Source organism: Aulonocara sp. 'chitande type north' Nkhata Bay, linkage group LG15 (genome assembly GCF_057382095.1).
Source record: "Aulonocara sp. 'chitande type north' Nkhata Bay isolate Kocher_YH1m ecotype deep benthic linkage group LG15, A_spYH_male_GT1.1, whole genome shotgun sequence".
NCBI lineage: Eukaryota > Metazoa > Chordata > Actinopteri > Cichliformes > Cichlidae > Aulonocara > Aulonocara sp. 'chitande type north' Nkhata Bay.
Window position 1 is genome coordinate 7,269,777 of NC_141358.1, and position 24,250 is coordinate 7,294,026.

The 24,250-nt window shown below is 39.1% G+C and overlaps 1 protein-coding gene across 3 annotated transcripts in view; it reads left to right on the plus strand.

Annotated features, from left to right (window-relative positions):
* The first annotated feature begins 7,403 nt into the window (after window positions 1-7,403).
* nkain2 (sodium/potassium transporting ATPase interacting 2) overlaps window positions 7,404-24,250 on the plus strand; it is a 95,379-nt gene continuing 78,532 nt past the window's right edge. The window contains exons 1-2 of one of the 3 annotated variants that reach the window (XM_086263715.1): window positions 7,405-7,953; window positions 8,241-8,850. In XM_086263715.1, the coding sequence (XP_086119841.1) occupies window positions 8,797-8,850 (54 nt within the window). In that variant the 5' untranslated portion in view covers window positions 7,405-7,953; window positions 8,241-8,796. Of the gene's footprint in view, window positions 8,851-24,250 lie in introns of all 3 variants that reach the window. The other 2 variants (XM_086263716.1, XM_086263714.1) reach the window with 2 other exon arrangements.

Consider the following 24,250-nt stretch of genomic DNA (forward strand, 5'->3'; position numbering starts at 1 on the left):
CAGAACAGCGCATTATCCCCCTGTGACCCTCTTGTGTTGCACTTCCCATGCTCGCCCTTCTTGTCTGTCGCTGTCATTGCCTTTCCTCTGTTTTTTCCACCCATGTCTTGTTTTCCCCTCTATTTGATCTCATTTCTGTCCATCCTCAATTTTACAGGGTGTAAACAGTGTATATGAGTCTTCAGTAGTTCACTCACTGTAACTGATATTTCACAATCACATCTTTTCAACTATCACGGGTCTGCAGTTAGATTGTTTTCACATAGGACACGGTGTAGGAGGTATTGTATGTCAAAGTGGCAGAAGGATAGTGTGTGTGTGTCTGTGTTTTCCTTGCATTAGTGTGTGCGGATGCAAGTGTGTGTGTGTGTGGGCTGAGATAGGCTGGCAGCAGCAGGCATCTGGTGACATCTGGTCCAGACAGATAAAGTAATAAACACACACTATCTCTCTATCAGCAAGGTGTAGCCTATCGCACCTTCTCTTTCTCTTTCGTTGTCACTCCGTTTTTTCTTTTATATCACTTTTGACATGTGTCAGAATCACTGATAGGACAGGAATCAGCAAATACTGGCAAAGCAGTGTTTAAAATCAGGATGGAAACGATAACAGGTAAAATAACCAAGTATGCATTCTAAACTAATGAATCTTTTATCTATTTATTTTACTATTTTTAATAGTGGAAATTGTCATGAATGTAATAAAAAAAGTGTGTATTGTGTATTTTGTTGTACAGTTATTTTATTTTCAACTTTAATTTATATATTTTATCTTATTCCTTCCCAGTTAAATTTACCCTTCATTCTAATTTGTGTTGTACAGTTATTTCATTTTTAACCTTAATTTATATTTTATTCCTTCTTAGTTAAATTTACCCTTTTTAATTTTTCATATTTATTTCCTATCTTATTCATAGCCTTTTCCTTTTTTGTTTTCTTTAGGTCACGAGCAGTTGTCCAAGCATTTCACTACATATCGTACTGTGTATGACTGTGTACGTGACAAATAAATTTGAATTTGAATTTGAAAAGGTGCAGTAATAATAATAATAATAATAATAATAATAATAATAATAATAATAATGGATTGCATTTATATAGCGCTTTTCTAGGCACCCAAAGCGCTGTACAATTCCACTATTCATTCACTCTCACATTCACACACTGGTGGAGGCAGCTACAGTTGTAGCCACAGCTGCCCTGGGGCAGACTGACAGAAGCGAGGCTGCCATATCGCGCCATCGGCCCCTCTGGCCCCTCTGGCCATCACCAGTAGGCGGAAGGGTAAAGTGTCTTGCCCAAGGACACACCGACCAGGACAGAGAGAGCAGGGGGTTCAATCCCCTTGCTCTTCCGGTTACAGATGAGCTTCCCATCCCCTGAGCCATAATCTGTTTACGCTTCCTTTTGACAAGATCTAAGAGACAAAAGGACAAAACCAACAAAATCTCAGCGGCATGTTTTGGGTCATTGCCATCCTGGAAGATCCATCTACGACCCATCTTCAGGGTTCTGGCTGAGGGAAGGAGCCCAATTTTCTCATCCAAGATTTTACAATAAATGGCCCTGTTCATTGGCCCTTTAATTTGGTGAAGTCATCCTGTACCCTTAACATAAAAAACACCCCAAAGCATGATGTTTCCAGCTCCACGCTTCCCTCCCAGGATGGTGTTCTTTGTGGTCATTTGGTTTTGCATGATAGTGGACAGATGTACTGTATACAAATGACAAGTTGGGATCATTAGTATCTGTAATCAGCTGATTGTAATCAGATTACAGAGATCAAGCACTTATTTCACTCAATGACACGCAGTTTATAACTTCCTGCAATGTGTTTCTTCTTAATTTTTGTTTGATATTATGTCTCTCCATTAAAATGAAACTACCATTAAAATTAGAGACTGTTCATTCCTTTGGAAGTGAGCAAACTTACTTCAAATAATTATTTCTCCTACTGCATCCTCATTTATCACAGGGTTCAGCAACCTTTTATATCAAAGGAGCTATATTTGAGCAATGTTTCCAACAAACAAATTTGCATGTAGCTGCAAAACATATTTCAGCCTTTTGATGAAGATGGCAAAGCCTAATAGGTATAAATTAGCCCATCAAAACTGTGCAAATAATTCTCCCCTTTCATCACAGTCTTTGATGCATTATTTAAGTATAGAACTAGAATTAAAATAATGTTTTTTAACAAAGAAACTGAACAATTAAGTTGTTCAGGTGGTGAAAAGTATTTATTAAAATGCTAAGGCTTACTTTAAAACCAACCAGCATTATGAATCTTATCTTTTCAAGTACAAATGAATCAAATTAAAAGCTTTGCTTTGCTTTGATAAAATAATAACATATAAAGAACATATAAAGAAACCGAACGACAGCCCAATAGCTTTAAAAGTGATATAAGTTAAAGATAAATAAATAAAAACAGGCCACTTTCAATTTAATTTTTCACTGAAGTCCTGAAGCAGAATACCAGTAATCCAGCAGTGTTGATTAAAAGCATAAAAATCTGCCCAAAATGGTAAAATACTGTATTTTTTGTGGTGACATTTGTTTATTTGGATTTCAAATCCATATCTAAGGAGACTCAGGACTAGTCACGGATGTCTATTCATCCATGCTAGCCCCTGACAGTGAAGCTTTAATAAAAACTAAGAGGATAAGACACCAGGCGGCAGACAAAGGCTATGTCACACATTTTTAAAACTGGAGAATGTAAAGACTTACTAATGCTATGACAAATAAAACTAAAAAAATGTTTAAAAACAATTTCCATTATCATTTGGTTTTTATCGCAGTTACAGGGAATTACTGGAGATGAACTAAAGGGCTCTGGGGGCTCTTCCACTGATAACAACTCTTGAAGTCCAAACTGAAATCCTTTTGTTTGCCTCTTCTTCATTAAAATAACTTTTTTGGCAGGAAGACTAGTGCTATAACAATATATGCAGTTTTTTTCCCCCCCAGTGGACGAGGTTTGATCACCACATGACAAGTTTTCAGTAATATCCAACCAAAGCTGTCTAACAAGAAGGTAGTACCACAGTAAGTGCATTAGCATAAATACTACTTCACAACCGTACCCGCACAGTTTGGGTGATGTGTACTCAATTTTCTCCAACAGACAGGGTGCAAGGTGCTATCTAACACATCTGTGTCTGCACTTCTTTTAAATTAGCGTTGTTATGCTTGCTTTTTGTCCTCCTCTTCTTCTTGATTTCCTTCTTTTTGTGTGTGTGGTTTCTTTTGAAGTTTAAACCCACTATTTCACTGAATCCAGATAGACTGATGGAAGGAAAGCTGGAACCTGATCAGTGGGTAAACACCACACAGTCCAATGAATTTTATTTTCCATACGATTGATTACCCTCTCTGAAACAGCAAGAAATCTTGAAAAACAAATGAAATCTTTCTGCCAACATGGGCAAGATATCCTTGCAATATTTCGTTTACCAAACCATAAAATTAAATTCAACTCACAATTGTTCTTGCTTTTCAGTTTTGAGGAAAAAAGTCATGCAGACTTTTTCACAGCAAAATTGGCCTTTTCCCGTAGTTAAAGTCTGATGATTTTGTTTTTCTTCATTAAGGTTTAATCTTCAGATTATTTTTTGCTTAATCAAATGATGCCTCTTGTTTTGTTTGGAGGTTTAAAACCCCAAGATATCTCATTTCCAATCAGAGACAACAAAGAACACCAGAAAATATTCACATTTAATGAGCTGGAATCTGTTGGGGGGGGTTTTCTTCCTGTTTTTCCACAGTTTCTGCAAATAATCGCTTGCTGATGAATTTGTAATTTATCTCTGGATTAACTATTTCACAGCTCCTCATTTCAGACTTTACTCTTACCTCCCATATCTGCTAAAATCACATATAAGATGTGTACACATGCGCAGGGGAGATTTGTTATTTACTCACCCCTGAACCACACGGGGCCTCGCTTTCAGTGGTCAGAGCCTCTGTGGGTACAGGCCCAACTGACCCCGTCCAGAAGGCTTTTCTAAAGAGCAGATGATGTGTGACAGGGAGAATTAGGAAAGCTGACTTCTACAAAGGCCTCAGAAAAGGCACAAGGAAAGGTTGAGAAGGAGCTGGGAGTGGTTAAGAAAAAGGAGGCTGACTATAAGCGAGAACCTGAGTGGAAATATTGGTGGATGGAGTGATGGATGACTAAGTAAGTAAATGATAAATAGAAGGAGGGCTGGGTGGATGAATGGGTGGATGCCTCGACACATGGCCCCAGGGAGTCAGCCATTATACATGCTACTGTCACTCAAGATTAGAGGCATAATTAAACTCCTGTCCCACTGCGTGTGGCTGGAACGAGTGTGTGTTTGCATTTGTTTGTGCATGCTTGGTGTGTACCTGGATGTGTGTGTTGTTTTGGGTGCGTGTGGGAGGGGCAGACTGTGACAGAGATTGATGGTGAGGGGAAAGCGGGCCATTATGTTGTCTAGCAAAAGGAGTGATAGCCTCTCCACCTCTGTGTCCGCTTAAACTGCTGGCCATTTTATAGGCGTGGCACAAGCGACCCCACAACACACGCACACACACACATGTACACACACAGATTCTATAAGTCTTTAATTAGGAACAAACTGCTTATTTCGAGGAGCTTCTTGAAGCTTCATTTGGCTGCAGTTGGTAGCTGGAAAGCTTCTGCTCGATTGTACAGGCACTGTGAAAACAACACAGAGCCGCTGAGCAGAAACTAAGTGTCATTTATAAATTAGACAATAACCCTCCAAAGTGTTCACCCAAGGCTCTTTCCAACAATTTATAGATATTTGCGAGTTATTTTAATAAGCTACACCATTTCCCCCTCCTCTTTAAAATGTTTAGACTTAATAGCAGGTTATCAGAAAACCATTCAGACTTCAATTAAGTGAATGAAAAATGAGGATAAAATGATTATCTTGACAGCTCAGAGAGGACAGCCGACTGAGAGAGAGAGAGAGATTCACGATGATGGTTAAAGGCCATGCTCATGAGCAGCTGCACACCGACCAGGGCTACGTCTCTCTCTACATGTTTGTGTTTCAGGGAGTGAAAGAACCGCGCCGCTCCCCTGCCGAGCAGAACATCAGCCTCATCAAGTCCGCCGGGCTCAGATACAGCACGGCGGCAGGATGGCTTAGGCTGCCTTCAAAATAAAAGTCCAATAAATAAAACCAATGTTTAAAAACGGGAACACCTAATGCACTGAAATTTGTTGTACTAAGCAAAATTTGCTTGAATGATTTCAACTTTTAAAATATAAAAATATTTTATTATTATAAAATAATAATAATTATTATTATAATGCGTACTGTACGCGGAAGAGACCTTCCGCATACAGTACGCATTGTGTGCTTAAAAACATGCCATTGTAAACACTATACTGGTTTTAAATTTTGGACTGACTGAAGCTGATTAAAAGTAGTTAATGTCGACACTATCACAGGTACTGTATTATAATGTATCATCCCTGTTATCGTAGGGCAGGGAAGTCAAAGTCATTTTAAAAAGAAGGTCACACGCAGCCCCCTTTGATCTTAAGCATGCAAGACGAGTGAAACTCCACTTTCTGTCAGCGTAAAGGCGTTTAACTGCACATTTAATAAGGTACCTTAATGTAGGGTAAAGAAGTGCAGCTTCAACAGCATATCTCAGTTTTTCTACATGATGAATGTGTAAAATTGCTGAAAAAAGTTCTTGCAGGTCACTGCACAAACTATCCCATTTTTTTTTAATTTACCTACAAATACTTAGCAGTATATTCAATAGAATAGGGGGGGGGGGGGGGGGGGGGGGTAATAATTAATACATTGCATTTTAAGGGACTTTTTTTTTTTTGTTTTCTTTTTCCCACAGCTGTTGAACTGTTGTGAAAGAAGAAAATCAAATCTCACTTGGATCTGTCTTTATAAGATCAAATGGTCCTATACCTATGCCCAATGCATGCTGGTGTTAATTTTTTATATCCTTATAAGGAGGAAAGGAAGATCAGTCCTTACAACATTTTATATGTGATATAAAAGGTCAGTTGAATAGTGCAACATCCATGATGCACATCAGTATGATGTACAATAAATATGCAAATAAAAGCAAAGTGAAGCCACTTCATAATACAGCATATTTACAATACAAGATGGGAAAATTTGTTTTTATACTAAATTAGCCAGATGTTATTTACCATTTACCATTTTTGAAATTACTTGCAGTATCATTATTTGCTCTTTCTTGGAAATACTTGATACGTTACCTACTTATTTTAGTGTATATACTGGTAAGTATTTGCAGGTAAATATAATTACATCAGAAAATACATAAAATTTCCAGTTAATTCTTGGGGAATTACACCCTTAGTCGCGAGAATATTATAAAGTGCTATTAGCCCTGATAGCAGCGTGGTACTCCACCTGCTTTATAGTAAAAACACTTTCAGGTTCAAGGTTCAAGGTTCTTTATTTGTCACATGCATAGTTATACAAGTATAACACACAGTGAAATGTAGCCTGACACGCTCCTCGACATGTGCAAAAAAATTGGGGGGGGTGTAGAGGAAGAACATTATATATATATATATATATATATATATATATATATATATATATATATATATATATATATATATATATACACATTGGGTGAATGTGCAGTAGTAGCAGCAAGCAGGTGAATTCTGTACATTAATATGAATAGACATCTGACTATTTTACAGGATAGACAATATAAACATATTTAAAATTAAAGGAATTGAAATGTCTTTCATGTCTAGTGTAACTGTGATGCACTCTGTAAACTGCTGAGTATGCAGGTTAAAGGTTGGGAATAGGTAATGTGAAGGACAGACAGTAAACAGTTTAAACTGAACCCTGCACCCTTACATCACTTAGCACACACTAAGATACTGTTTGCTTTGCGCTGTTTGCTACACTTAAACTGTTACCAGTGTAGTCTGATATTTGCTATGCTGTTTGCATTTAAACTGTGCTTTTGCTTTTTTGATCATTGCGGCAGTTATTAGAAAGATGATTTAAAGTAACTTAAATTAACTGACCATCTTAAGTATTGTAAGTAAGTATTTGTCTCCGACCAGGCCCATCCCTTTATGACCACAGTGCACCCATCTCTTGATGGCTGCTTCCAACAGGACAAATCATCATGCCACTAAGCTCAAATCATTTCAAACTGCAGCTTCAAGTCATGGATGTGCAGCAGGTCTGTGATGCTATCATGTCAATCCAGACCCAATCTGATGAACGTTTTCAGCACCTTTTTGAATCTGTGGAGAATTAAGGTAGTACTAAAAGCAAGAGAGAGGCCAACCTGGTAATAACTACGTGTACTTAATTAATGGCAAGTGAAAGTTTTTCCAATCCTGTTCGCTTTTATTTTGAAAATCCCCACCGGAACAGCACCACTGTACCGAGGTATTTGACTTGACAGATGGCAGGCGGGAGACGCTCCTCTCTCGGCTGTCTCTCTCGGTCCGTTGGTCCATCCCGGTTCTCATTGTCTCCCCTGTTCACTCCTTGAAGACAACCCCGAGACGACCAACTAAACTTAGCCGTTTTTTTCCCGCTCACACCACACACTATGCTTTACGTTTGGAGACTTACCTCGACCTGAAAATTTACCCCTTCCCTCTGTGTATGAAATTTGGACATGCTCTTCTGTTTTCTTGTTTTTGTTTTTGTTTTTTAAAAAAAACATTGTATAAACGCGTTGGCAGTAACGGAGACAGCACCGACTGAAACAACCACCGGCTGACGGGCTTGACAAGACAGCAGTTGTGCCATGGATCTGATGGGGAGATGAACCGAAGGAAGAGGAGGACTCATTAGCCAAAAAGCGCCCCCCGAAATCAGCTTCCAGCGGCTGTTGACACCTCACAACATTTTTATCAATGACCGTTTTCTCACTGGATAAAACACCACAGCTATCGGAAGATATAAGACAGGTTTGGGACCTACGTGTTGGAGATTTGAAATAAATATATAAATAAATAAAACGCGGTTTTTGGTGAAGGATGTTGCCGCTACATGTCCGTTACTTCCCCTGAGAGGAGAGGAGCTCGCCTGTGTGAAAAGAGGCAGGGACCACTTTCGCTTGTTTTCTCCACCCTACAACAAATTAGGCTGTTTCACTCACACGAATGCAAGTGGCTCTTAATCGGATTACTAAACGAGGGATTTAATCTGGAGGGGAATACATCCATCTAATCTCACCGTCTCTCTTCCCCCCCAGCCCTTCAGTGTCTTTAAGTGGCTGCTGCTGGTGTGCTGGACTGTGTCACTTCCAGTGTGCTCAGCGTTGTGATGATGATGGTGATGATGATGCGACTAATCGAGGTGATCGCAGGTGATGTCTGGACAAGTGCAAACTGTGTAGAAATCACTGGAAAGTCGCTGTAACCTCTGCTGGATGAATGAATGAAGGAGCTGGATCTGACTTCGTTTGTGTCACATGTATTGAAATGCAGCTGATTTAGCAGGCTACTAAAGTGCCCTCAGTTGCTGAGGCTTGGAGAGGGTTTATCTACATATCCAGCTCTGTGGACTTGAATCATCCCCCTCCCCAAAGGACGTACTGTTACGGGCTTAAGTAGTTGCCTTTCATTCCCTTCAGCTCCAGAGAGTACAAGGGGGGAGCTGGTACCCTGTCCTCTGAGCCCGAGAAGGGAGTGCTTCTACCTGGGCTGGAGGCCAGCCAGACGGCCCTTTGGGAGCTTTTGGATTTTGAAGGAGAGATCTTGGGGAGTTTCTGCTCCACGTGGACCTCCAGAGAGAGCCAGGAGGACATCATGGGGTGCTGCAGTGGCAGGTGCACCTTGGCCTTCATCTGTGGCATGCAGCTGGTGAGTGTTTACGTTACTATTGATCCTGTAAGGGGAGGAAAGTCTGGGTTAAATCTTTGAAAAGCTCCACAAACAGACAGGTTCTGATGGGAAAGAAGAAAAAAAAGGCATCTTTATCTGGAGGTGGAGCAGGAGGAGAGGTGGGTGGCTGGAGAGAGGGAGAGATGGATTACTCAAAGGTCACATTTCAGAAGTTAATAAAAGGTCATGATACAAGGAATGATGTTGAATGACGAATATGAGGACTGAATAGATGAATACTGTTGCCTGGAGCTCTGGGGCTGTACTAAGAGTCCATATAGAGGGATTGATGGAGGTGGAGAGTGATAGATTGAGGCACTGTAGAGAAACGAGGTATGGGTGGATGGCAGATGGATAGATATATGAAGCAGGTACATGTAAAGCAAAGAAGGTAAAGACCCATTATAAGGTTGCAGCATCAGACGCTGCCATTCTGTGTCTGTCTGTCTCCCGGTGTATCTCTCTTTTACACCATCTGTGTCAGTGGAAACTGGTGCCAGGCAAGACAACTGGGAGGAGGGATGGTCTGTAGGTGTGTATGTGTGCATACATGTGAGGAAGTGTGAGGAGCAGCACAAACAGTTTTATTAGTTCTGTCTTGTAGCTTCTGCATAATATGAGGAAATTTTTTCCCAGGAGCAGAACGATGTAATGAAGCAGCAAGAGCTGCCAAATGGTTTAATGTGGGTGACCTGCTGGTAGATCATGACATTTCTTATTAAAGAGGCAAAGTGGATAACATTTTTTTAGGTAGCATGTGAATAAACATTGTTGGAATTCAGTTAACGTTTTTTGTTTTGTTTTTTTAAATTAAATTTGATTAGATTTTCAGGCTTTTTTAGCCTTGTTTTGGTTAGTTTGTGACAAGCTTGTTGCCACCTTGGTTTCTGTATACCACTATATAAAGTCACTACACATAAATCTCCTGTAAACTACCTGTGGAAACCCAGCTTTTGCATTTTATTTTGTCTTTTATCATTTTGTAGTTTTATATCTGTGTGTGTGTGTGTGTGTGTACAAGAATACAGTCTATTTGCCCAACCTTAGTTAGGAGGATACTATAGGAAATATAAATATAGGCTGTTGTTTCTTCAGTAAGGCCGTTCCACTGTTTGCATCGCATCTCTTTCAATAAAGTTGAGCGATATGTAAACATTTTTCCACTTGGTGTTATTGCAAGCATCTCTTGTACCTACGGCATCTGTGTTACTCTTGGCAGCTTAAAGGTATTTATTGTGAATTTCCAAGCGAAACAGTTAAATCCTACTTCTGGTTCCTCCCTTTATTCACAAAGGGTCGCCACAACAGGTAGCTGTGCAGCTTTGATTTGGCAGATTTTTACATTGGATGCCCTTCCAGACCACCGAGGGCTGGTGTCAGGAAGGGCATTAAGAACGTGAACAAACTTTATGTTGTAAGTGACTGAGTGCTGTGTTGTGGTGAAGAGATAATCAGGAATTTCTAGTAGGACCTGGCTGTACGTTCCAATACCAATTTGTACTAGGGTTGACTCGATAATAGAATTTCAATATCAATACCGATGCCCAAGACAATACTTGATACTTGATGCCACTTTTGAAACCAAAGGCAATGTTTTGACCCAGTAGTGCAACTGTAGAAGTGAAGACTCGATCAAAATCTTGAAAAAGTTAACTTGTTAATTTTCAACTAATTTCCCCAATTATAAATTTGATTTAACAACATAAGTATTTAGGATTAATTTTAGAGATTTTACTTATTTTATAAATTATTTAGACAATTTCACTACAGACCATGAAGTTAAAATGTATTTTATATATGTATTACTCATAATAAACCTAGGGTACAACCAACAGCATAATACCTACCATATGTAAGTAACTTAATTGTTGTAGAAGAAGAGCATTAAAGAAAATTTAAAGATAAACTTTGGATGAAGTGTGGTATTCGTTCTGCTGCAAGAAATATTCATCTTTTATCTGGCTACAGTCCACAAGCTGCTGCATTAATGGTTTCAGATGCATAATGTGGCCATTGGGCAATTGCTAACAGTTAAACAGGTAGCACCAACATGTGTACTGGCTAGGTTAACATTCACAATACTTGTTTAATAATTCAGTGCTGTAAAACGGGAGCTTTACTGACCTCTGAAATTCCTCCTAAAATGTTGTTCACTCTTATGAACGTTAACTACTTGAAGGGGCTGCATGGATGACTGTGCGTGAAGATCGGCTGGAGGAGGCAAAGACGGCACTGTTTGTATAGAAACAGTTCCAAAAAGGACAGCAGGACACATCTAAAACATTTAAACACTTGCTTGTTAAAATGCTGCTGCTTGGTGGTGAAAGTTCAGTTTTGGAGATTGTAATTAAAAAATGTTCCTTTAAGAATAAGACAAAAAGAAACGCTGTTTCTAATGGCTCCCTTTTAAGTCCTCAAACAGACTTTTTAAGCTGAGAGCATGCCTTTAATTGATCCCCAGTTGTGGGAAAGTAGATGCCTTTACTTTTCTTTCTAATACTGTTATATTTAAGCTGCTCATTCTAGCTACATTTTATACTAAAGGATTATTATTGCTACTGTACATAGTAGCTATAAGACTAACAGCCACAGCAGAGCAATAATTCCAGGCAAAGATTCTCCAGACGCTAACCCGGGGAAATAAAGGAAATCATTCCCTTTAGGCAAAGCGGTACCACTCATCACAGAATAAATCCTGCATTTTCTAAAGATTTATGAAATGTTGCTGTTAGAGGATCTCGCTGTGGAGCTTTTGTCTGCCGCGTGTATGGTAGCCAAAGACAGGCTATGATATAGAATGGGACAGTGAACACGCATGTGAACAGAAATGCATAAACATGAGGTGAAACGCTTTGGCTGTTGCAGCCTTTGCAGTCATGTACAGTGACTGTGTGCAAAAGTAAAAAGCTATTGTGATGATGAATAGGAAGCTGTTAGCGGCAGCACGAAGCACTCTGTTTTCAATACAAAAGGAAAATATAGAGAAAAAAAACCTATCCAATTTACCATAAAGATATTATGTGCATGACCCTCTTTGAGCGAGCGTGTGCTTGTAGGCCTATTGTGCTGTGAAATAGGACGTTGCTCTGCTCGTTTCCATTCAAATAAAGACAGTTCTGTAAGTGAACACGCCCGCAGCAGAATGCCGATGAGTTTACCAAATGCGGTGCACACACTGTACGCGAAGAAACACACCACTGTGCTGTAAATGGGGATGCTGTGTATTTCCCTGTGTGAAATAAAGGCCACGAGTGACTCTGTGTGTGTGTGAGAGAGAGAGAGACAGAGAGAGAGAGTGCTTGTGAATGAGATGCTGTCACAGAGATAGTCATTGTATCTAATGTGGTGGAACTAATGCTATGCCATAGTCAACAACATGTTTTGCTCTGTTAACCGTTGTAATAGCTAACCCAGCTGATGAGCTGGAGGTCTAACACTACTGTATGTTTCAGCTTGGCCATGCACGGTTAGCATCTGCAGCTATTGGAGCAGAGGGCTCGTGAAGCATCACAAAAAGTGCTCATTTCCACTCTTCAAAGACATACATGTGAAGATATTTCATTCCTGCGGTTCCCTCACCAGAAGGCACGCTGCTCTCAGTCCTCTCTGCTGTGAGTTAACCACATTGACCACAGATTAAAGACAGCCTCTTACCCTGCCTCAGACGCCCCCCTGTTAGAAGTAATTGTTTTTGCTAAGTGAGCCTCCGCCTAATTGGGGAGCTTGTAGAGTAGGAAGCAGCACTGGTCCAACCCAGTATCACGGCAAAACATGTAATAGACACAGCGCTCCACCATGTCTTTTTCACGCTTTGCCTCTCCAAAGTGTAAAAAAAAAACAGTGGACCGGCATGTCTGTTGCAAGTTTTGGTGCAATATCGGGTTGACTGGTCAGTGTGTCTTATGCAGGGGAACTGATGTCTTATGTAACTCCTAGCAGCAGTTTTTCCCCCTGCTTCATTAGCTAGGTTAATTGCTAAAAGCTGATGTCGCCACACCTGAGCAGAGATCAATGATCCAGGTTGGAGATATGTCTACTTCACAGCTGACGTCAAAGCGTGCAGAGTTTAATTGATTCTATCAGCCAAATGTATATATTTGCCTGATTGTTTTCATTGGTCTTGCTTTTATTAGTAATGTGTAATTTAATGTCAGCAGTTCAAAGATAAAAGTGTGCTGCTTTTCTGATAGCGCTCGGTGCCAGTCTAAATCGTTTTCTTTCTTTTCCTCACAGCCACACTTAGTAAGTAAAGCTAAAGGGACTATTGACTTTGGGGGATTGAATAAATGGTTATATTCTCAGTGAATCAAGTAACCTCTAAAGAAAAAAAACGTAAAATGTAATTACGTCCAAGGTGATGGCTTCATATCCCTTGATTTGGCTGCCCCCCCCCACCATCCGTACACCACCATCACCAAGCTGAACTGTCAGTAGAAGACAGGGAGAATCGATGCTGTTGTGTTGTTTACACCAAATTCTGACCCCACCATCTGAGTATTATAGAAGAAACAAAGGTTCATCAAACCAGGCAGCATTTTTCCAGTCTTTTAATGTCCAATTCAAATATGGTGTAGCCTCGATTTCCTGTTCTTAGCTGTCAGGAGTGGCCGCAGGTGTGGTCTTCTGCTTCTGTGGCCAGCTATTTCAAGATTCAATGTATTGTGCACATTTAGAGATGCTCTTCAGCATACCTTGGTTGTAACAAGTAGTTATTTGAATTACTGTACCCTTACTGTCAGAGCGAAACAGTCTGGCCATTCTCTTCTGAAGGCAAGTCATTTTTTTCCTCCCAGTCAACTGACACTCGTTGGATATTTCCTCTTTTTTGGACAATTTTCTGTAAACCCTAGAGACGGTTATATGAGAAAATCCCAGCAGAGCGGCGGTTTCTGAAATAGAGTAGCCCGTCTGGCACCAACAAGTCACTTCAATCACCTTTCTTCCCTATTCGAGTTGAACTTCAGCAGGTCCTCTTCAACGTGTCCACATGCCTAAATGCCTAGAGTTGGTGCCAAATGACTGGCTAATTGTATATTTGCATTAACAAGTAGCTGAACATGTGTATCTAATAATGTGGCTGTTGAGTGCAGATTTATTCTAAAGACAAAAGTGGTTTTGTCGTCTCTAGTGACTAAAAAAATGAGCAAATGAGAGACTTTCTCAAAATAAAGTCTTGTTGACTATAAAAGTGGCGTCCTAATGAGCCCATAGCAACAGCGTTGTCATGTTGTATTACATGCATAAAGTTTCATGGTGCTGTGAGCAAGCTGTGTTATAAGAGGAAGATCATACAGCTGAATTGAACAAAACAGCCATAGAGTACACACACACACAAACATAAACACACAGATACATGCCATGCCACTGGTGACTCACTGCCTGTGGCGATGGTTCAGGTCTATGTTGCTATAACAGCCCACAGCAACCATCAGCTGCTGCCACAGAAGTGATGACTAAATTATCTAAGGGCGTGACGGGTAACAGGACTGCAACCGTGGCCTCCCACCATTGGCTGGTTCAGTCGAGCTTTTGAAGTCGGCCGGTGGGTGTTAATGTTGATGGAACGGTAATTATGTTGTTGATGTGTACGTTAATTGAATTGAGGTAATGGAGTAAAATGATGGGCTTGTAATTCAGTGTAGTGCACAATTATAGTGAGATAATAACTGGTAATCCAGAGAAATGTAATTGATCTCTCAGACTGTCACAACAGGAGACCATTAACCTAAAATAAATTTTCCCAGAAACTGAGGTAAGTGCTTTTTCTTAAAAAAAAATCTCTTTTACACGACTGGAATTGCAGATACTAAGGCACATACCAAGAATATTTGACTTTGATCTCCTGGCAAACTAAAGTTATTTTCATGTCTCCTTTATGAGGCTGTGGGACAGTAAGCGTTCAGCGCTTTCAAAGCTGAGCTGTGCGTCCCAGCACCTTAGAATTAAACAGCAACAAAGAGCAAGACATCAGACATAAAATATTTAATTGGAATTAAAATGTTGATTGTTGAAAGTTGATGTCGCTCTGTGTGCTACAGCACCAGATTAGGGTTTGCTGCAGCATTCATTTCTTGTCTTTTTTACAGTAGTTATTGTAGTACTGGTATATTTTTTATCATCTTTTTCATTTTTAATCACAATTTGATTTTGATAACATCTCTGGAGTGGGTGGCGCTCATAGGGATCATTTTCTGTGGAAGAAAAGTCATATGATGCATGAAATACCCATTTTAGCTTGCTGCCAACAACACCCATTTCATTTGAAGTTTTTTTTTGAAACATTTGACCAGACACACATGTATTTTTGTGTAATTTTGCAACTACAGTTTTATATGGAATGAGGTTATGCAGAGAATGACTGTAGGCTATCAGAGGCAGTACGATCATGTGACATTTCCACCACTGAGGGACATACTGAATAATTTACCTTTTAGAAGCTGCAAAATGGATGCAGAAATGGTATCTCAGCATGTGCACCACATGTTTGAAAAAAAAAAAAAGACTTTGTAACCATCAAAACTCAGAAACTAGTACTTAACCAAGATGTTTTGGGAGTTTAATAGAACTCATTTTATCTTGAAGCTGGCTTAATAACTTCAGCAGAACTGGTTTGTAGATTGATATAAACAGTCAATATCAATTCAGCATTGCAATTTGGCAAAAATGTTCTCCCACTCAGTTTGATTGTATCGTATATCCCATTTTTTTTATTAGTGATCTTTAGTTGCAACTATTTTGTAGTGTGCACCATCTCCCGCTGTTGGTTTTTTTCAGCATTTTAAAGAAAATCCACTTTTAGAATGGGTTGAGTTTTCAAAGTGAACAGAGCTCTGCTCTTTGGCAACAAACAATCTTCAGACCTCCTTCCTCATCGCAGCAACTCAGCGAGATAAAAAGGCTTTCCTATCCTTTATGTACAACACTGCTTTCAACAAAGGCCACACACAATCTCAGCTCTGAGTCTATAGATTTTCTGTCGCTCTTTCTTTTTCACACTCTCTAATTTGTCAGTCTCCCTTGCCCCAGGTCTCCATCTTTTTATATATGCCCACCCTCTGTGTGTATGTCTTTCTGGCCATTTCATTTCTTTATCTCCACCTCCTCTCGCTGTCTGGCTCTGCTTGCAAGAATGCGGCCATCACACCTTGGCCAGGGACTTGACTGACAGCTCATTCACTGTATTTCAATAGTCTGAACACAAAGTAAGTCTTCACTCACTGATCTGATGAGGTAGTTTCAGTGTGCCAAATCAGTCCCACACTGAATCTCAGTCTTTGTAGATCAATCCAAGCTGCATCTGTATTGCTCATACATTCATGAATGATAGTGTCATATTCTGTGATTTTCTGTTCTGTGATTTTCTGTGAAGGTATGCTGTGTGCAAAAGGTTACGTTTTAGGCTTAAAACTTTACTTTTTGATAAAAATGACAGTTAGGTCTGAATCAGGTGACCCTGAACCTTACCTTAGTTATGCTGCAATAGGCCTAGGCTGATAGTGGCTTCCCATGATGCACTAAGGGTTTCATCTCCACTCACTCCTTACACAGCATCATGACACAGGGTGTACCTCCTTTCACATCACTCTACATTTAATAATTATTCATTATTATTTCTGGCTTGGCTCTTTTCCACAGTGTGTCTTTTGTCCTGTCTTCCTCCCCTCATTCCCCGAGTGGCAACAGCAGATGGCTGTCGCCCCCCTGGAGGTTTCTTCCTATTATGAGGGAGTTTTTCCTTCCCACTCTTGCCAAGTCCTTGCTCATAGGGGATTGTGTGATTGTTGGGGTTTTCTCTGTATTATTGCAGGGTCTTTACCTTTTAATATGAGGTGCCTTGAGGAGACTGTTGTTGTTATTTGGCACAATATAATGAAAAATAAAATTGAATTGAACTGAATTAACAAAGAGTGACATATTTCTAAACTCTTTTGATAGGGTATCGAGTATGTCAATAGGTTTTTGCTCTTTCTAATCTACTGAGTGGTCAGTTCCATGTTGTGTATGCAAAGTCTGATTGAGTGCATTGTTTGAAGTTACACACTTGAACTAGCAGATTATTACCAGATACATAACAACTAGGGGTGCAACAATACTCGTATCGATATAGAACCGTTCGATACAGTGCTTTCGGTTCGGTACGCATATGTATCGAACAATACAAAATTTTTTATTTATTTTATCAACTTTTCTTCTGACGATGCTGTCTGTGTTTTGCGCTCAGTGGATCTGCGTTGGACTACTCCACCTAGGCTGCACTGTCAGTGCAGATCCACTGAGCGCAGCGCAAGCTAGCAAGACAGAAGCTAAGCTCGTTGCAACATGGCAAATTGAACCTCCCCCACCCTCATTCAGATGTGGCGTTTGGAACTATTTTGGTTTTCATGTGAAGAATGACCCTGATCGAATCGAACCGAACCGTGAATTTTGTGTATCGTTGCACCCCTAATAATAACCTATATAAGCTATCCCAGTCCAATTAATGTGCAGACAGTATAATGAAGGTACAGACAGGAAAACAATAGATCAGTCAACCAGTACTAAGAAATAGTGCGTATATTGTGAGTATTTTTTGCAACCGTGCCGAAGTAATTTTTCTGCTGTAAGACTTACATCTGCAGTAACTGAACTCTCCCAGCATAATTACACTGCTACTGACAGTCAACCTCACTAACAGATTTCAGGGCACTCTGCACTGTGGTGTGATACAAATTATCTTAGGTCAGACAATGGATCAGCTCTGTTCAAGCAGATATTTTTAATTACTCAGTTAGAACCTCCGCCTCCTATACAGCCAAATACAGCATACCCAGCATATCTACCTCTCCCTTTCTTTGTTTCCAGCATTGATCTTCACATTTGTGCTTACTTGCATCCACCAAATGCCTAATTGTTTTAAAGGCTCATCCTTTAGACACCAAATGACCGCTTAAGCTATGAAGAAATAACTTTAAGGCGGAAGCAAGGTGGCCTGTTGTAACACTGCAGTAGTTCCAGCAGAATTCCAGCAGGCTCACCACCGCCTTCTTCAATACAGTAATAAATAATACTTTTTGTACTAGTGTAGTACTTCTATAGTATATATGTACTATAGTATATCTGTTTTTTTTGCTTCATTCTTTACTGACCTATTCAACTGTCTCTCCACTCAGTTGTAGTCTGAGGTTGATGAGCTCCACATTCTTGAGCTGTAGCTAACAACAGGTAGCAACAGAGTCCCTTCACAACAGGAAGGTTTTGGGTTCAAATTCACTGCCTGACTCTGGCCTTTTTGAGTTTTCTCCATGTTCCTGGGTGGGTTTTTGCCGAGTTCTCAGGTACTCAGTACTCACAAAGGAATGCATTCTAAATTATCCATAGGTGTGAGCGTGAGTGAATGGTTGTCTGTCTCTTTGTGTTAGCCCTGTGAAATATCCAGGGTATCGTGGTACCTGGTCTGTGACCCAGGGTTTTGCGTTTTGGGAATGTTTAAGTTTTTTCTAGTTTGTTATCTTTATTTTAGTTATTATTTTGTATTTGTTGTTATTCAGTATTTCATTATTAAGTGTTCCCTGTCCTCTTGTTTCTGGATTCCTGTTAGTTATTTGTCTGTTCCCCCAGTCTTGTTTCTGTGTCTGTTTGCTTCCTCTGTTTTCTCTTGGTCCCCTGCTCTTGCTCTGTGTCCCTGGTCTCTCACCTTCGTATTGTGTCTTCTAGTCTTGTGTCTGTCTCCTCCCTCCATTCCCCTTATTTTGTCGGTCTGAATCTTATTAGTAGATGCAGATTAGGCACCCTGTGACTAACTTAGTTATTGTATTTGGTAATTCAGCAATAAAGCCGCATTCATGTCCAGTTTTGCCTTTGTACGCTGCATCTTTGGGTCCATTCCTAACTGCCTTACACAGGGTGTACCCTGCCTCTTCTCCTATGACAGCTGGGCTAGGCCCCACCCCCCCTGCAATTCTAAATTGGATAAGCAGTTGAGAAAATGGATGGATGCAGCACCATACTTACATTTTACTGAAGTTGTCAAAATGAATGTGAAATTTTAACTTCTGGAATTTTAGTGCTGTGAAAATTAGAAAGAAAGTAATTTTACTCAAGTGGTGAGCACCTGGACTATAAGTTTCTATTTGGTTGTTAATGTGGGACAAATTTTTGTGGAGCCATTCATTAGCCAAAGATGTCTATTAAATAGCTGTCACCAAACAGCACATCATTTTGCAAAATTTGTTTAGTTCATTAAGGTTTGGACTAACACCAAATGAAAAATGTGTGGGTGCTCTGTGGTGGTCTACCACTCATCTCTTTGCTTATGTTGATTTAAGGGAAGAAGTCTCGTGGACAACATAAAAGAGCCTTTTAATGCTATTTACATGTTTCTTTTTGATAAATATTTTCTGAAAGGTTGAAACATGTCGCCCTGCTTTCTGTCTAGATTCTAAGCTAAAGCTACTACATCTACTAGTTTACTGAATAGCAAATATTTTAAACATTATTAAAACTTAGTTCACGAGATGCAGACTCACTCAGCATGTATAGCAAGAAGAAAGTGTGGATTATACTCTGTATGTTACAGTTGCAGACACAGACAGCTGCAGGCATCACAGAGGCGTAGTCCTTCCTGTTATACTTCTTTGAAGTCCACTTGAAGTCTTCTCGAAGAGCGACTGTGTAGTTGGTGCATTGTACTTTAGTGCCCGTCTCCCCAGACAACTCTACGCAGTTATACAAACAGAGCAGCATGAATCACTCGGACACAAGTGGACCCTAGCAGCTTCAGAGAAACTATAACACCTCTGAAAGTATCTGTAGTCATACTTAAATCTTCTGGAAGGATGTACTACTTAGGCACACCTGTGTTTTGAGCTAAATCCTAACACTAATATCAGCACAAAAACAATGCGTAGATACTGTTTTAAACAGGCCTTAGCATGTTAAGCATCTTGCTTTAGAAGGCTTTGCTGGATTTCTAAATTAAAGTCGAAGACTGTATTAATTGCCAGATTTAGATGAGAGTCTAATGCTAGTAGACCTGTGGGAGCAAGGTGCAGCCACAGACTGCGAATACATCACACAGGCACAAATTCCTGCCAGTTATTGTTAAATAACATTCAGGTGATGAGTCCTGATGATGCTGAAATTTAATGTCGTCGTCATGTCCGATGTTCAATAGCCACTTGATGTAAAGTGTTTCTAAAAGAAATCGAAAGAAACACTTTCTCAGTCATAGAGCTGGACAAAAACATATAAACAGAATTATTGCAAAATAACTTTGTCCAATAAAGAAGCAGAGCAGCAAGCTGTGTCGAAAGCATGTTTCCACAAATGGCAGGTGACATCACGGATCACAGCGCCATTCTCACACAGTGCACAGCTCATTGTTTAGCCGCACAATGCAAGATGTTGGAGTCTCAAGCAATTTTTCCTGCAACATGCCTTATGACAAAAAACAAAGCAACAGCCTACTTTATTGTGAAAGTCATTATGCCAGTGAGCACAGTCGAAAATGTTGGATTTTAGCTGCTTAATAAAGCAAGTGACTCTCATAACCAACTGGCCATAAACATTTCTAGCGACTTGTTCATGGTATACTCCACCTCTCACCCTACGACAGCTGGAGTAAGCTTGATTTATATTGAGATATAAAGTTGTTGTCATGGTAATTTTTAACAATTTATTTTAAACTGTTCTTTTTTTATGGTGAAATGGGTTAATGTACAGCATACACCTTTAATAAATTAATAAAAGTTTGAATTTATTTTGGATTTTGTGTAATCCATACAGGATCTAATATATATATACACTGTGACTGATGTTTGGTTAAATGTCCCTCAGAAAGTTGCACCTCAACCAGAGATTTTTGGTTGCCATCAACAAGCTTCTGCCACAATTCTGGCTGGATATTTGAGCACTCTTCTTGGCAGGATTGGTGGAGTTCATTTAAATTGATTGGTTTCCTAGCACAGACCCAGCTTTTCAATAGGATTGAGGTCAGAGCTTTGGGAAGGCAATTCCAGAAGCTCTCTGTTAAAATAAAACTAGCATAAAATGACAGAGTTTTCATTTCTTTTACATGAGCAGAGTTACAAATTCAGCAGGGGAATAAATAAATATTTCTCCCACACTATGCTGTGAAATCATTCCACCCTGACCGGTGGTAACATTAAGAAAAAGAACAGCTAAAAAAAAAAATGATTAAAATTACCATGACATTCATGACCAAGATGCATGGATGTAAACTTCTGACCAAAACTGTTTGTAAATATACATATGAAAAAAATGTTATTGTAAAAAGCAGGGTTCTTCTCTTAGTTGTGAACACAACATGTCTTGGAGGCTTAAAAAAGGAGTGCAACACAATGATAGTGTATCAACTCACGTTGTCATCACAAAGTCTGTGAAAGTGTGAAAGAATGGCATCAGTAAAGAGTGATTTTTTTTTTTGTTCGACTTAGAAAAGCTGACTCAATCTATATTCCTGCACAGCTCAGTGGAGGCTTTAAATTGAACTCTTACACAGTTGGATTGTTTGTTCTATATTCTTACTGATACTGACACGCATATTGTGAAATCACAGCTGCAAACCAAAACTGAAATCCACTGTGTGGTGGGTTTGTTGTGTACGTTCATGTGGCAGCATGCTGCTTTTCTTCACTTATTTTTCTTTTTTTCATATCAACAGTGCTCATCACAGAAACACACTTGCCTCAGTTTTAATATTTTGGGGAAAGCATGTGTTTTCAGCAGTTTGGCCATCATTTGGTTTGGTTTCTCTACTGTTGCGATGGAGAGGAAGACTGTCAGAGGTGCAAATTGGAGCTACAGCAATTTTACAAAGCTTTCAGATAAAACTGGATCATTTTAACTCTTTTGAATTTTTTGTTCCACTTTTCAAAATTTGAACGTTCCAAGCTGCAAGAAAAACCTCAGTTAACCATTTTAATTACAACGATTCAGATCTTCATCTAGTTTATGTTTTGTTTTTTTATTCAAAGGGAACACTGGAAATTCGTCATTATGAGCACTTAAGTTTGTGCATCGTTCAATATGCTAGATTTAGCTGTACATACAAGTACTAAAACAAAAGGGGTTGGTGGAAAAATAGACTTTCAGTGACACTACTTCAGATAAGGACAAAATGTATTTGCTGCTTTGGAGAGAAAGAAAAATATTATGTTCCTTATTTCTGGGGGTGTATTGTTTCAGGTATGTGTGTTTTAATTGTCACTTAATTTATCTAAAGAATTTAATAAAAGCAGATCAGAAAGAATAGAAATGAACAAATAATAAATAGATTTATTTGGCTAATTATTGCCCAGTATTAGTTATTTGCTATGAGTATCAGTATTCATATTAGTTGATGAGTTAAATTTTAAAAAGTAAAGAGACAGGAGCAAAACCTTCAAACATGTTATTGTGTGATTACACTGCATAGTCAGTCCACCAGAGGGGACTCCCCTGTTGGTAACTTGGGATGTGACGAACACAACAACCAGCTGATCCAAGCACATTCGAGTAGACTGTAAACAAGTACGTAAATCACTGCACATAACAAATTTTATGGAAATCTGCTTATGTTTGTGTGTCTGAAAGAAAGAAAATATTGGCTAGTATATCAGCATATCAGACCTTTAAATGACAAATATTGGTATTGGTCATAAAAATCCTGTATTGTTCATGTTTACTTTTGGTGTCTTTTTCAAACACATTAATAATTGCTCACAGTAAAAAACAGGTTTTCATCAGCAGTATTGAGATGTCTTTATTGAACAACCCTCTACGAGGCTCGACACAACATTTCATCTGGACTCAGGATTCTTGATTCCATAATATATTTTTAGCTCATTCCAGCCGAACATCTAATGAACTAAAATTAGCAACAGTTCATCTAAGCCGCTGCTGATCATTAACCAGTCACAACTGGCCAGAAACTGTACATCTCTTGGTGCTCCAATTATATATATATTTTGTACACGTTTGCCTCATTGATTTTTTTTTCTTGCTTGATTTAGCTTAATTGATGTAGCTTTTCTACTTGATGATTTGAGCCAGAGAATTTCATAGTCATCCAAGACAAAGAAACACTCCATCTGTGAGTCAGCTATTATTGTCTGTGGGGAGAATGATTGGAAACTCTCTAACTGAAAGTCCTTAGTGTGCACTGTTTCCCTTGAAACATACATTTTAATTCCAGGTTTTTCCTTTTTAAAACCAGAGGTGATTATTTCATACACAATACAAGAAAGACAGAGGCAATGTATCAAAGATAATGCGAGGAACAGCAAAGTTCACAGTGGCTCACTGCTGAGCATAGGGCTGCTCGATTATGGCAAAAATGATAATCACGATTATTTTCACTGAAATTGAGATCGCGATTATTTGATGATATTTATTTAACCCTTTAAGACCTACTATAGAACCAAGTCCGCCAGAGCTTATATTATTTTTTTACATGTTGTAGTGCCATTTGTGGGAGCATTTCAAGTTGCTAAATAACTGTTATAGCCCATATTTTAATAATATGTATGCATTAAGTCCATAGTAACTACATTAATTGCAAAAAAGTGCAATAAACTACAAAAAAATTGAAAATCGTTTTTGTTTTGTTTTTTTACATATATTTCTACTTGGAGAAATTTAAGAGGCTTATCCTTCAAAACTTTAAATACAAAAAAGTTGCAAAAAATAGTTTACAACAACAGGAAATTTATTTTGAGTGTCTTCATAGTTTTATTTTGGAGATACACCAATTTTTATATACACTGCAGGTAAAACAAAAAAAACAATCCTATGATGCAAATTTGCAAAGAAAACAGCAGGTGCATCAAAATAAACTATTTCCAGCTGTGCAATTCGAGTTCTAAGCATCCCAGAAACTATTCAGAAAAGTCAAACATGACCAGTAGAGGTTTTTAAGGTCTACAAGTAAAAAACTACATTTCCGCGAAAATGACGTCACTTCCGGTTTCGGCCAGGAAATGGCGGACATGAGACAGTTCGCGCTGACATCTGTTTCACTGTGGGAAGTGTTATGAACAGCTGATCGGATCGGCAAAGCGTGTTTCTGGAATATTATGTTTTTGTTCCTGCAAGCGCTTTTTATGCAATTTTTGCAAAGCTATATGTGGAAGGAAACCGTGACCGAGGACAAGCTGATGGCATAAGTTGTAAGTACAACTCCTCCGGTTTCATATGCAAAACAAATTATTGTGCTAGCTTACGTGGTTCAGATTCTACAGGGATTTAAAAGTAGTTACACAAAACGGAGCGTGCTGCTCTGACCGGATTTAAAGGGTTAACAATGACTTTAAAAAATAATATAAAATAGTGTGCAACACCACTGAAGTTTTTTTTTTTTTTTTTACCTCTCTTTTCAACCAACGGCAGTCACTCTCCAAAT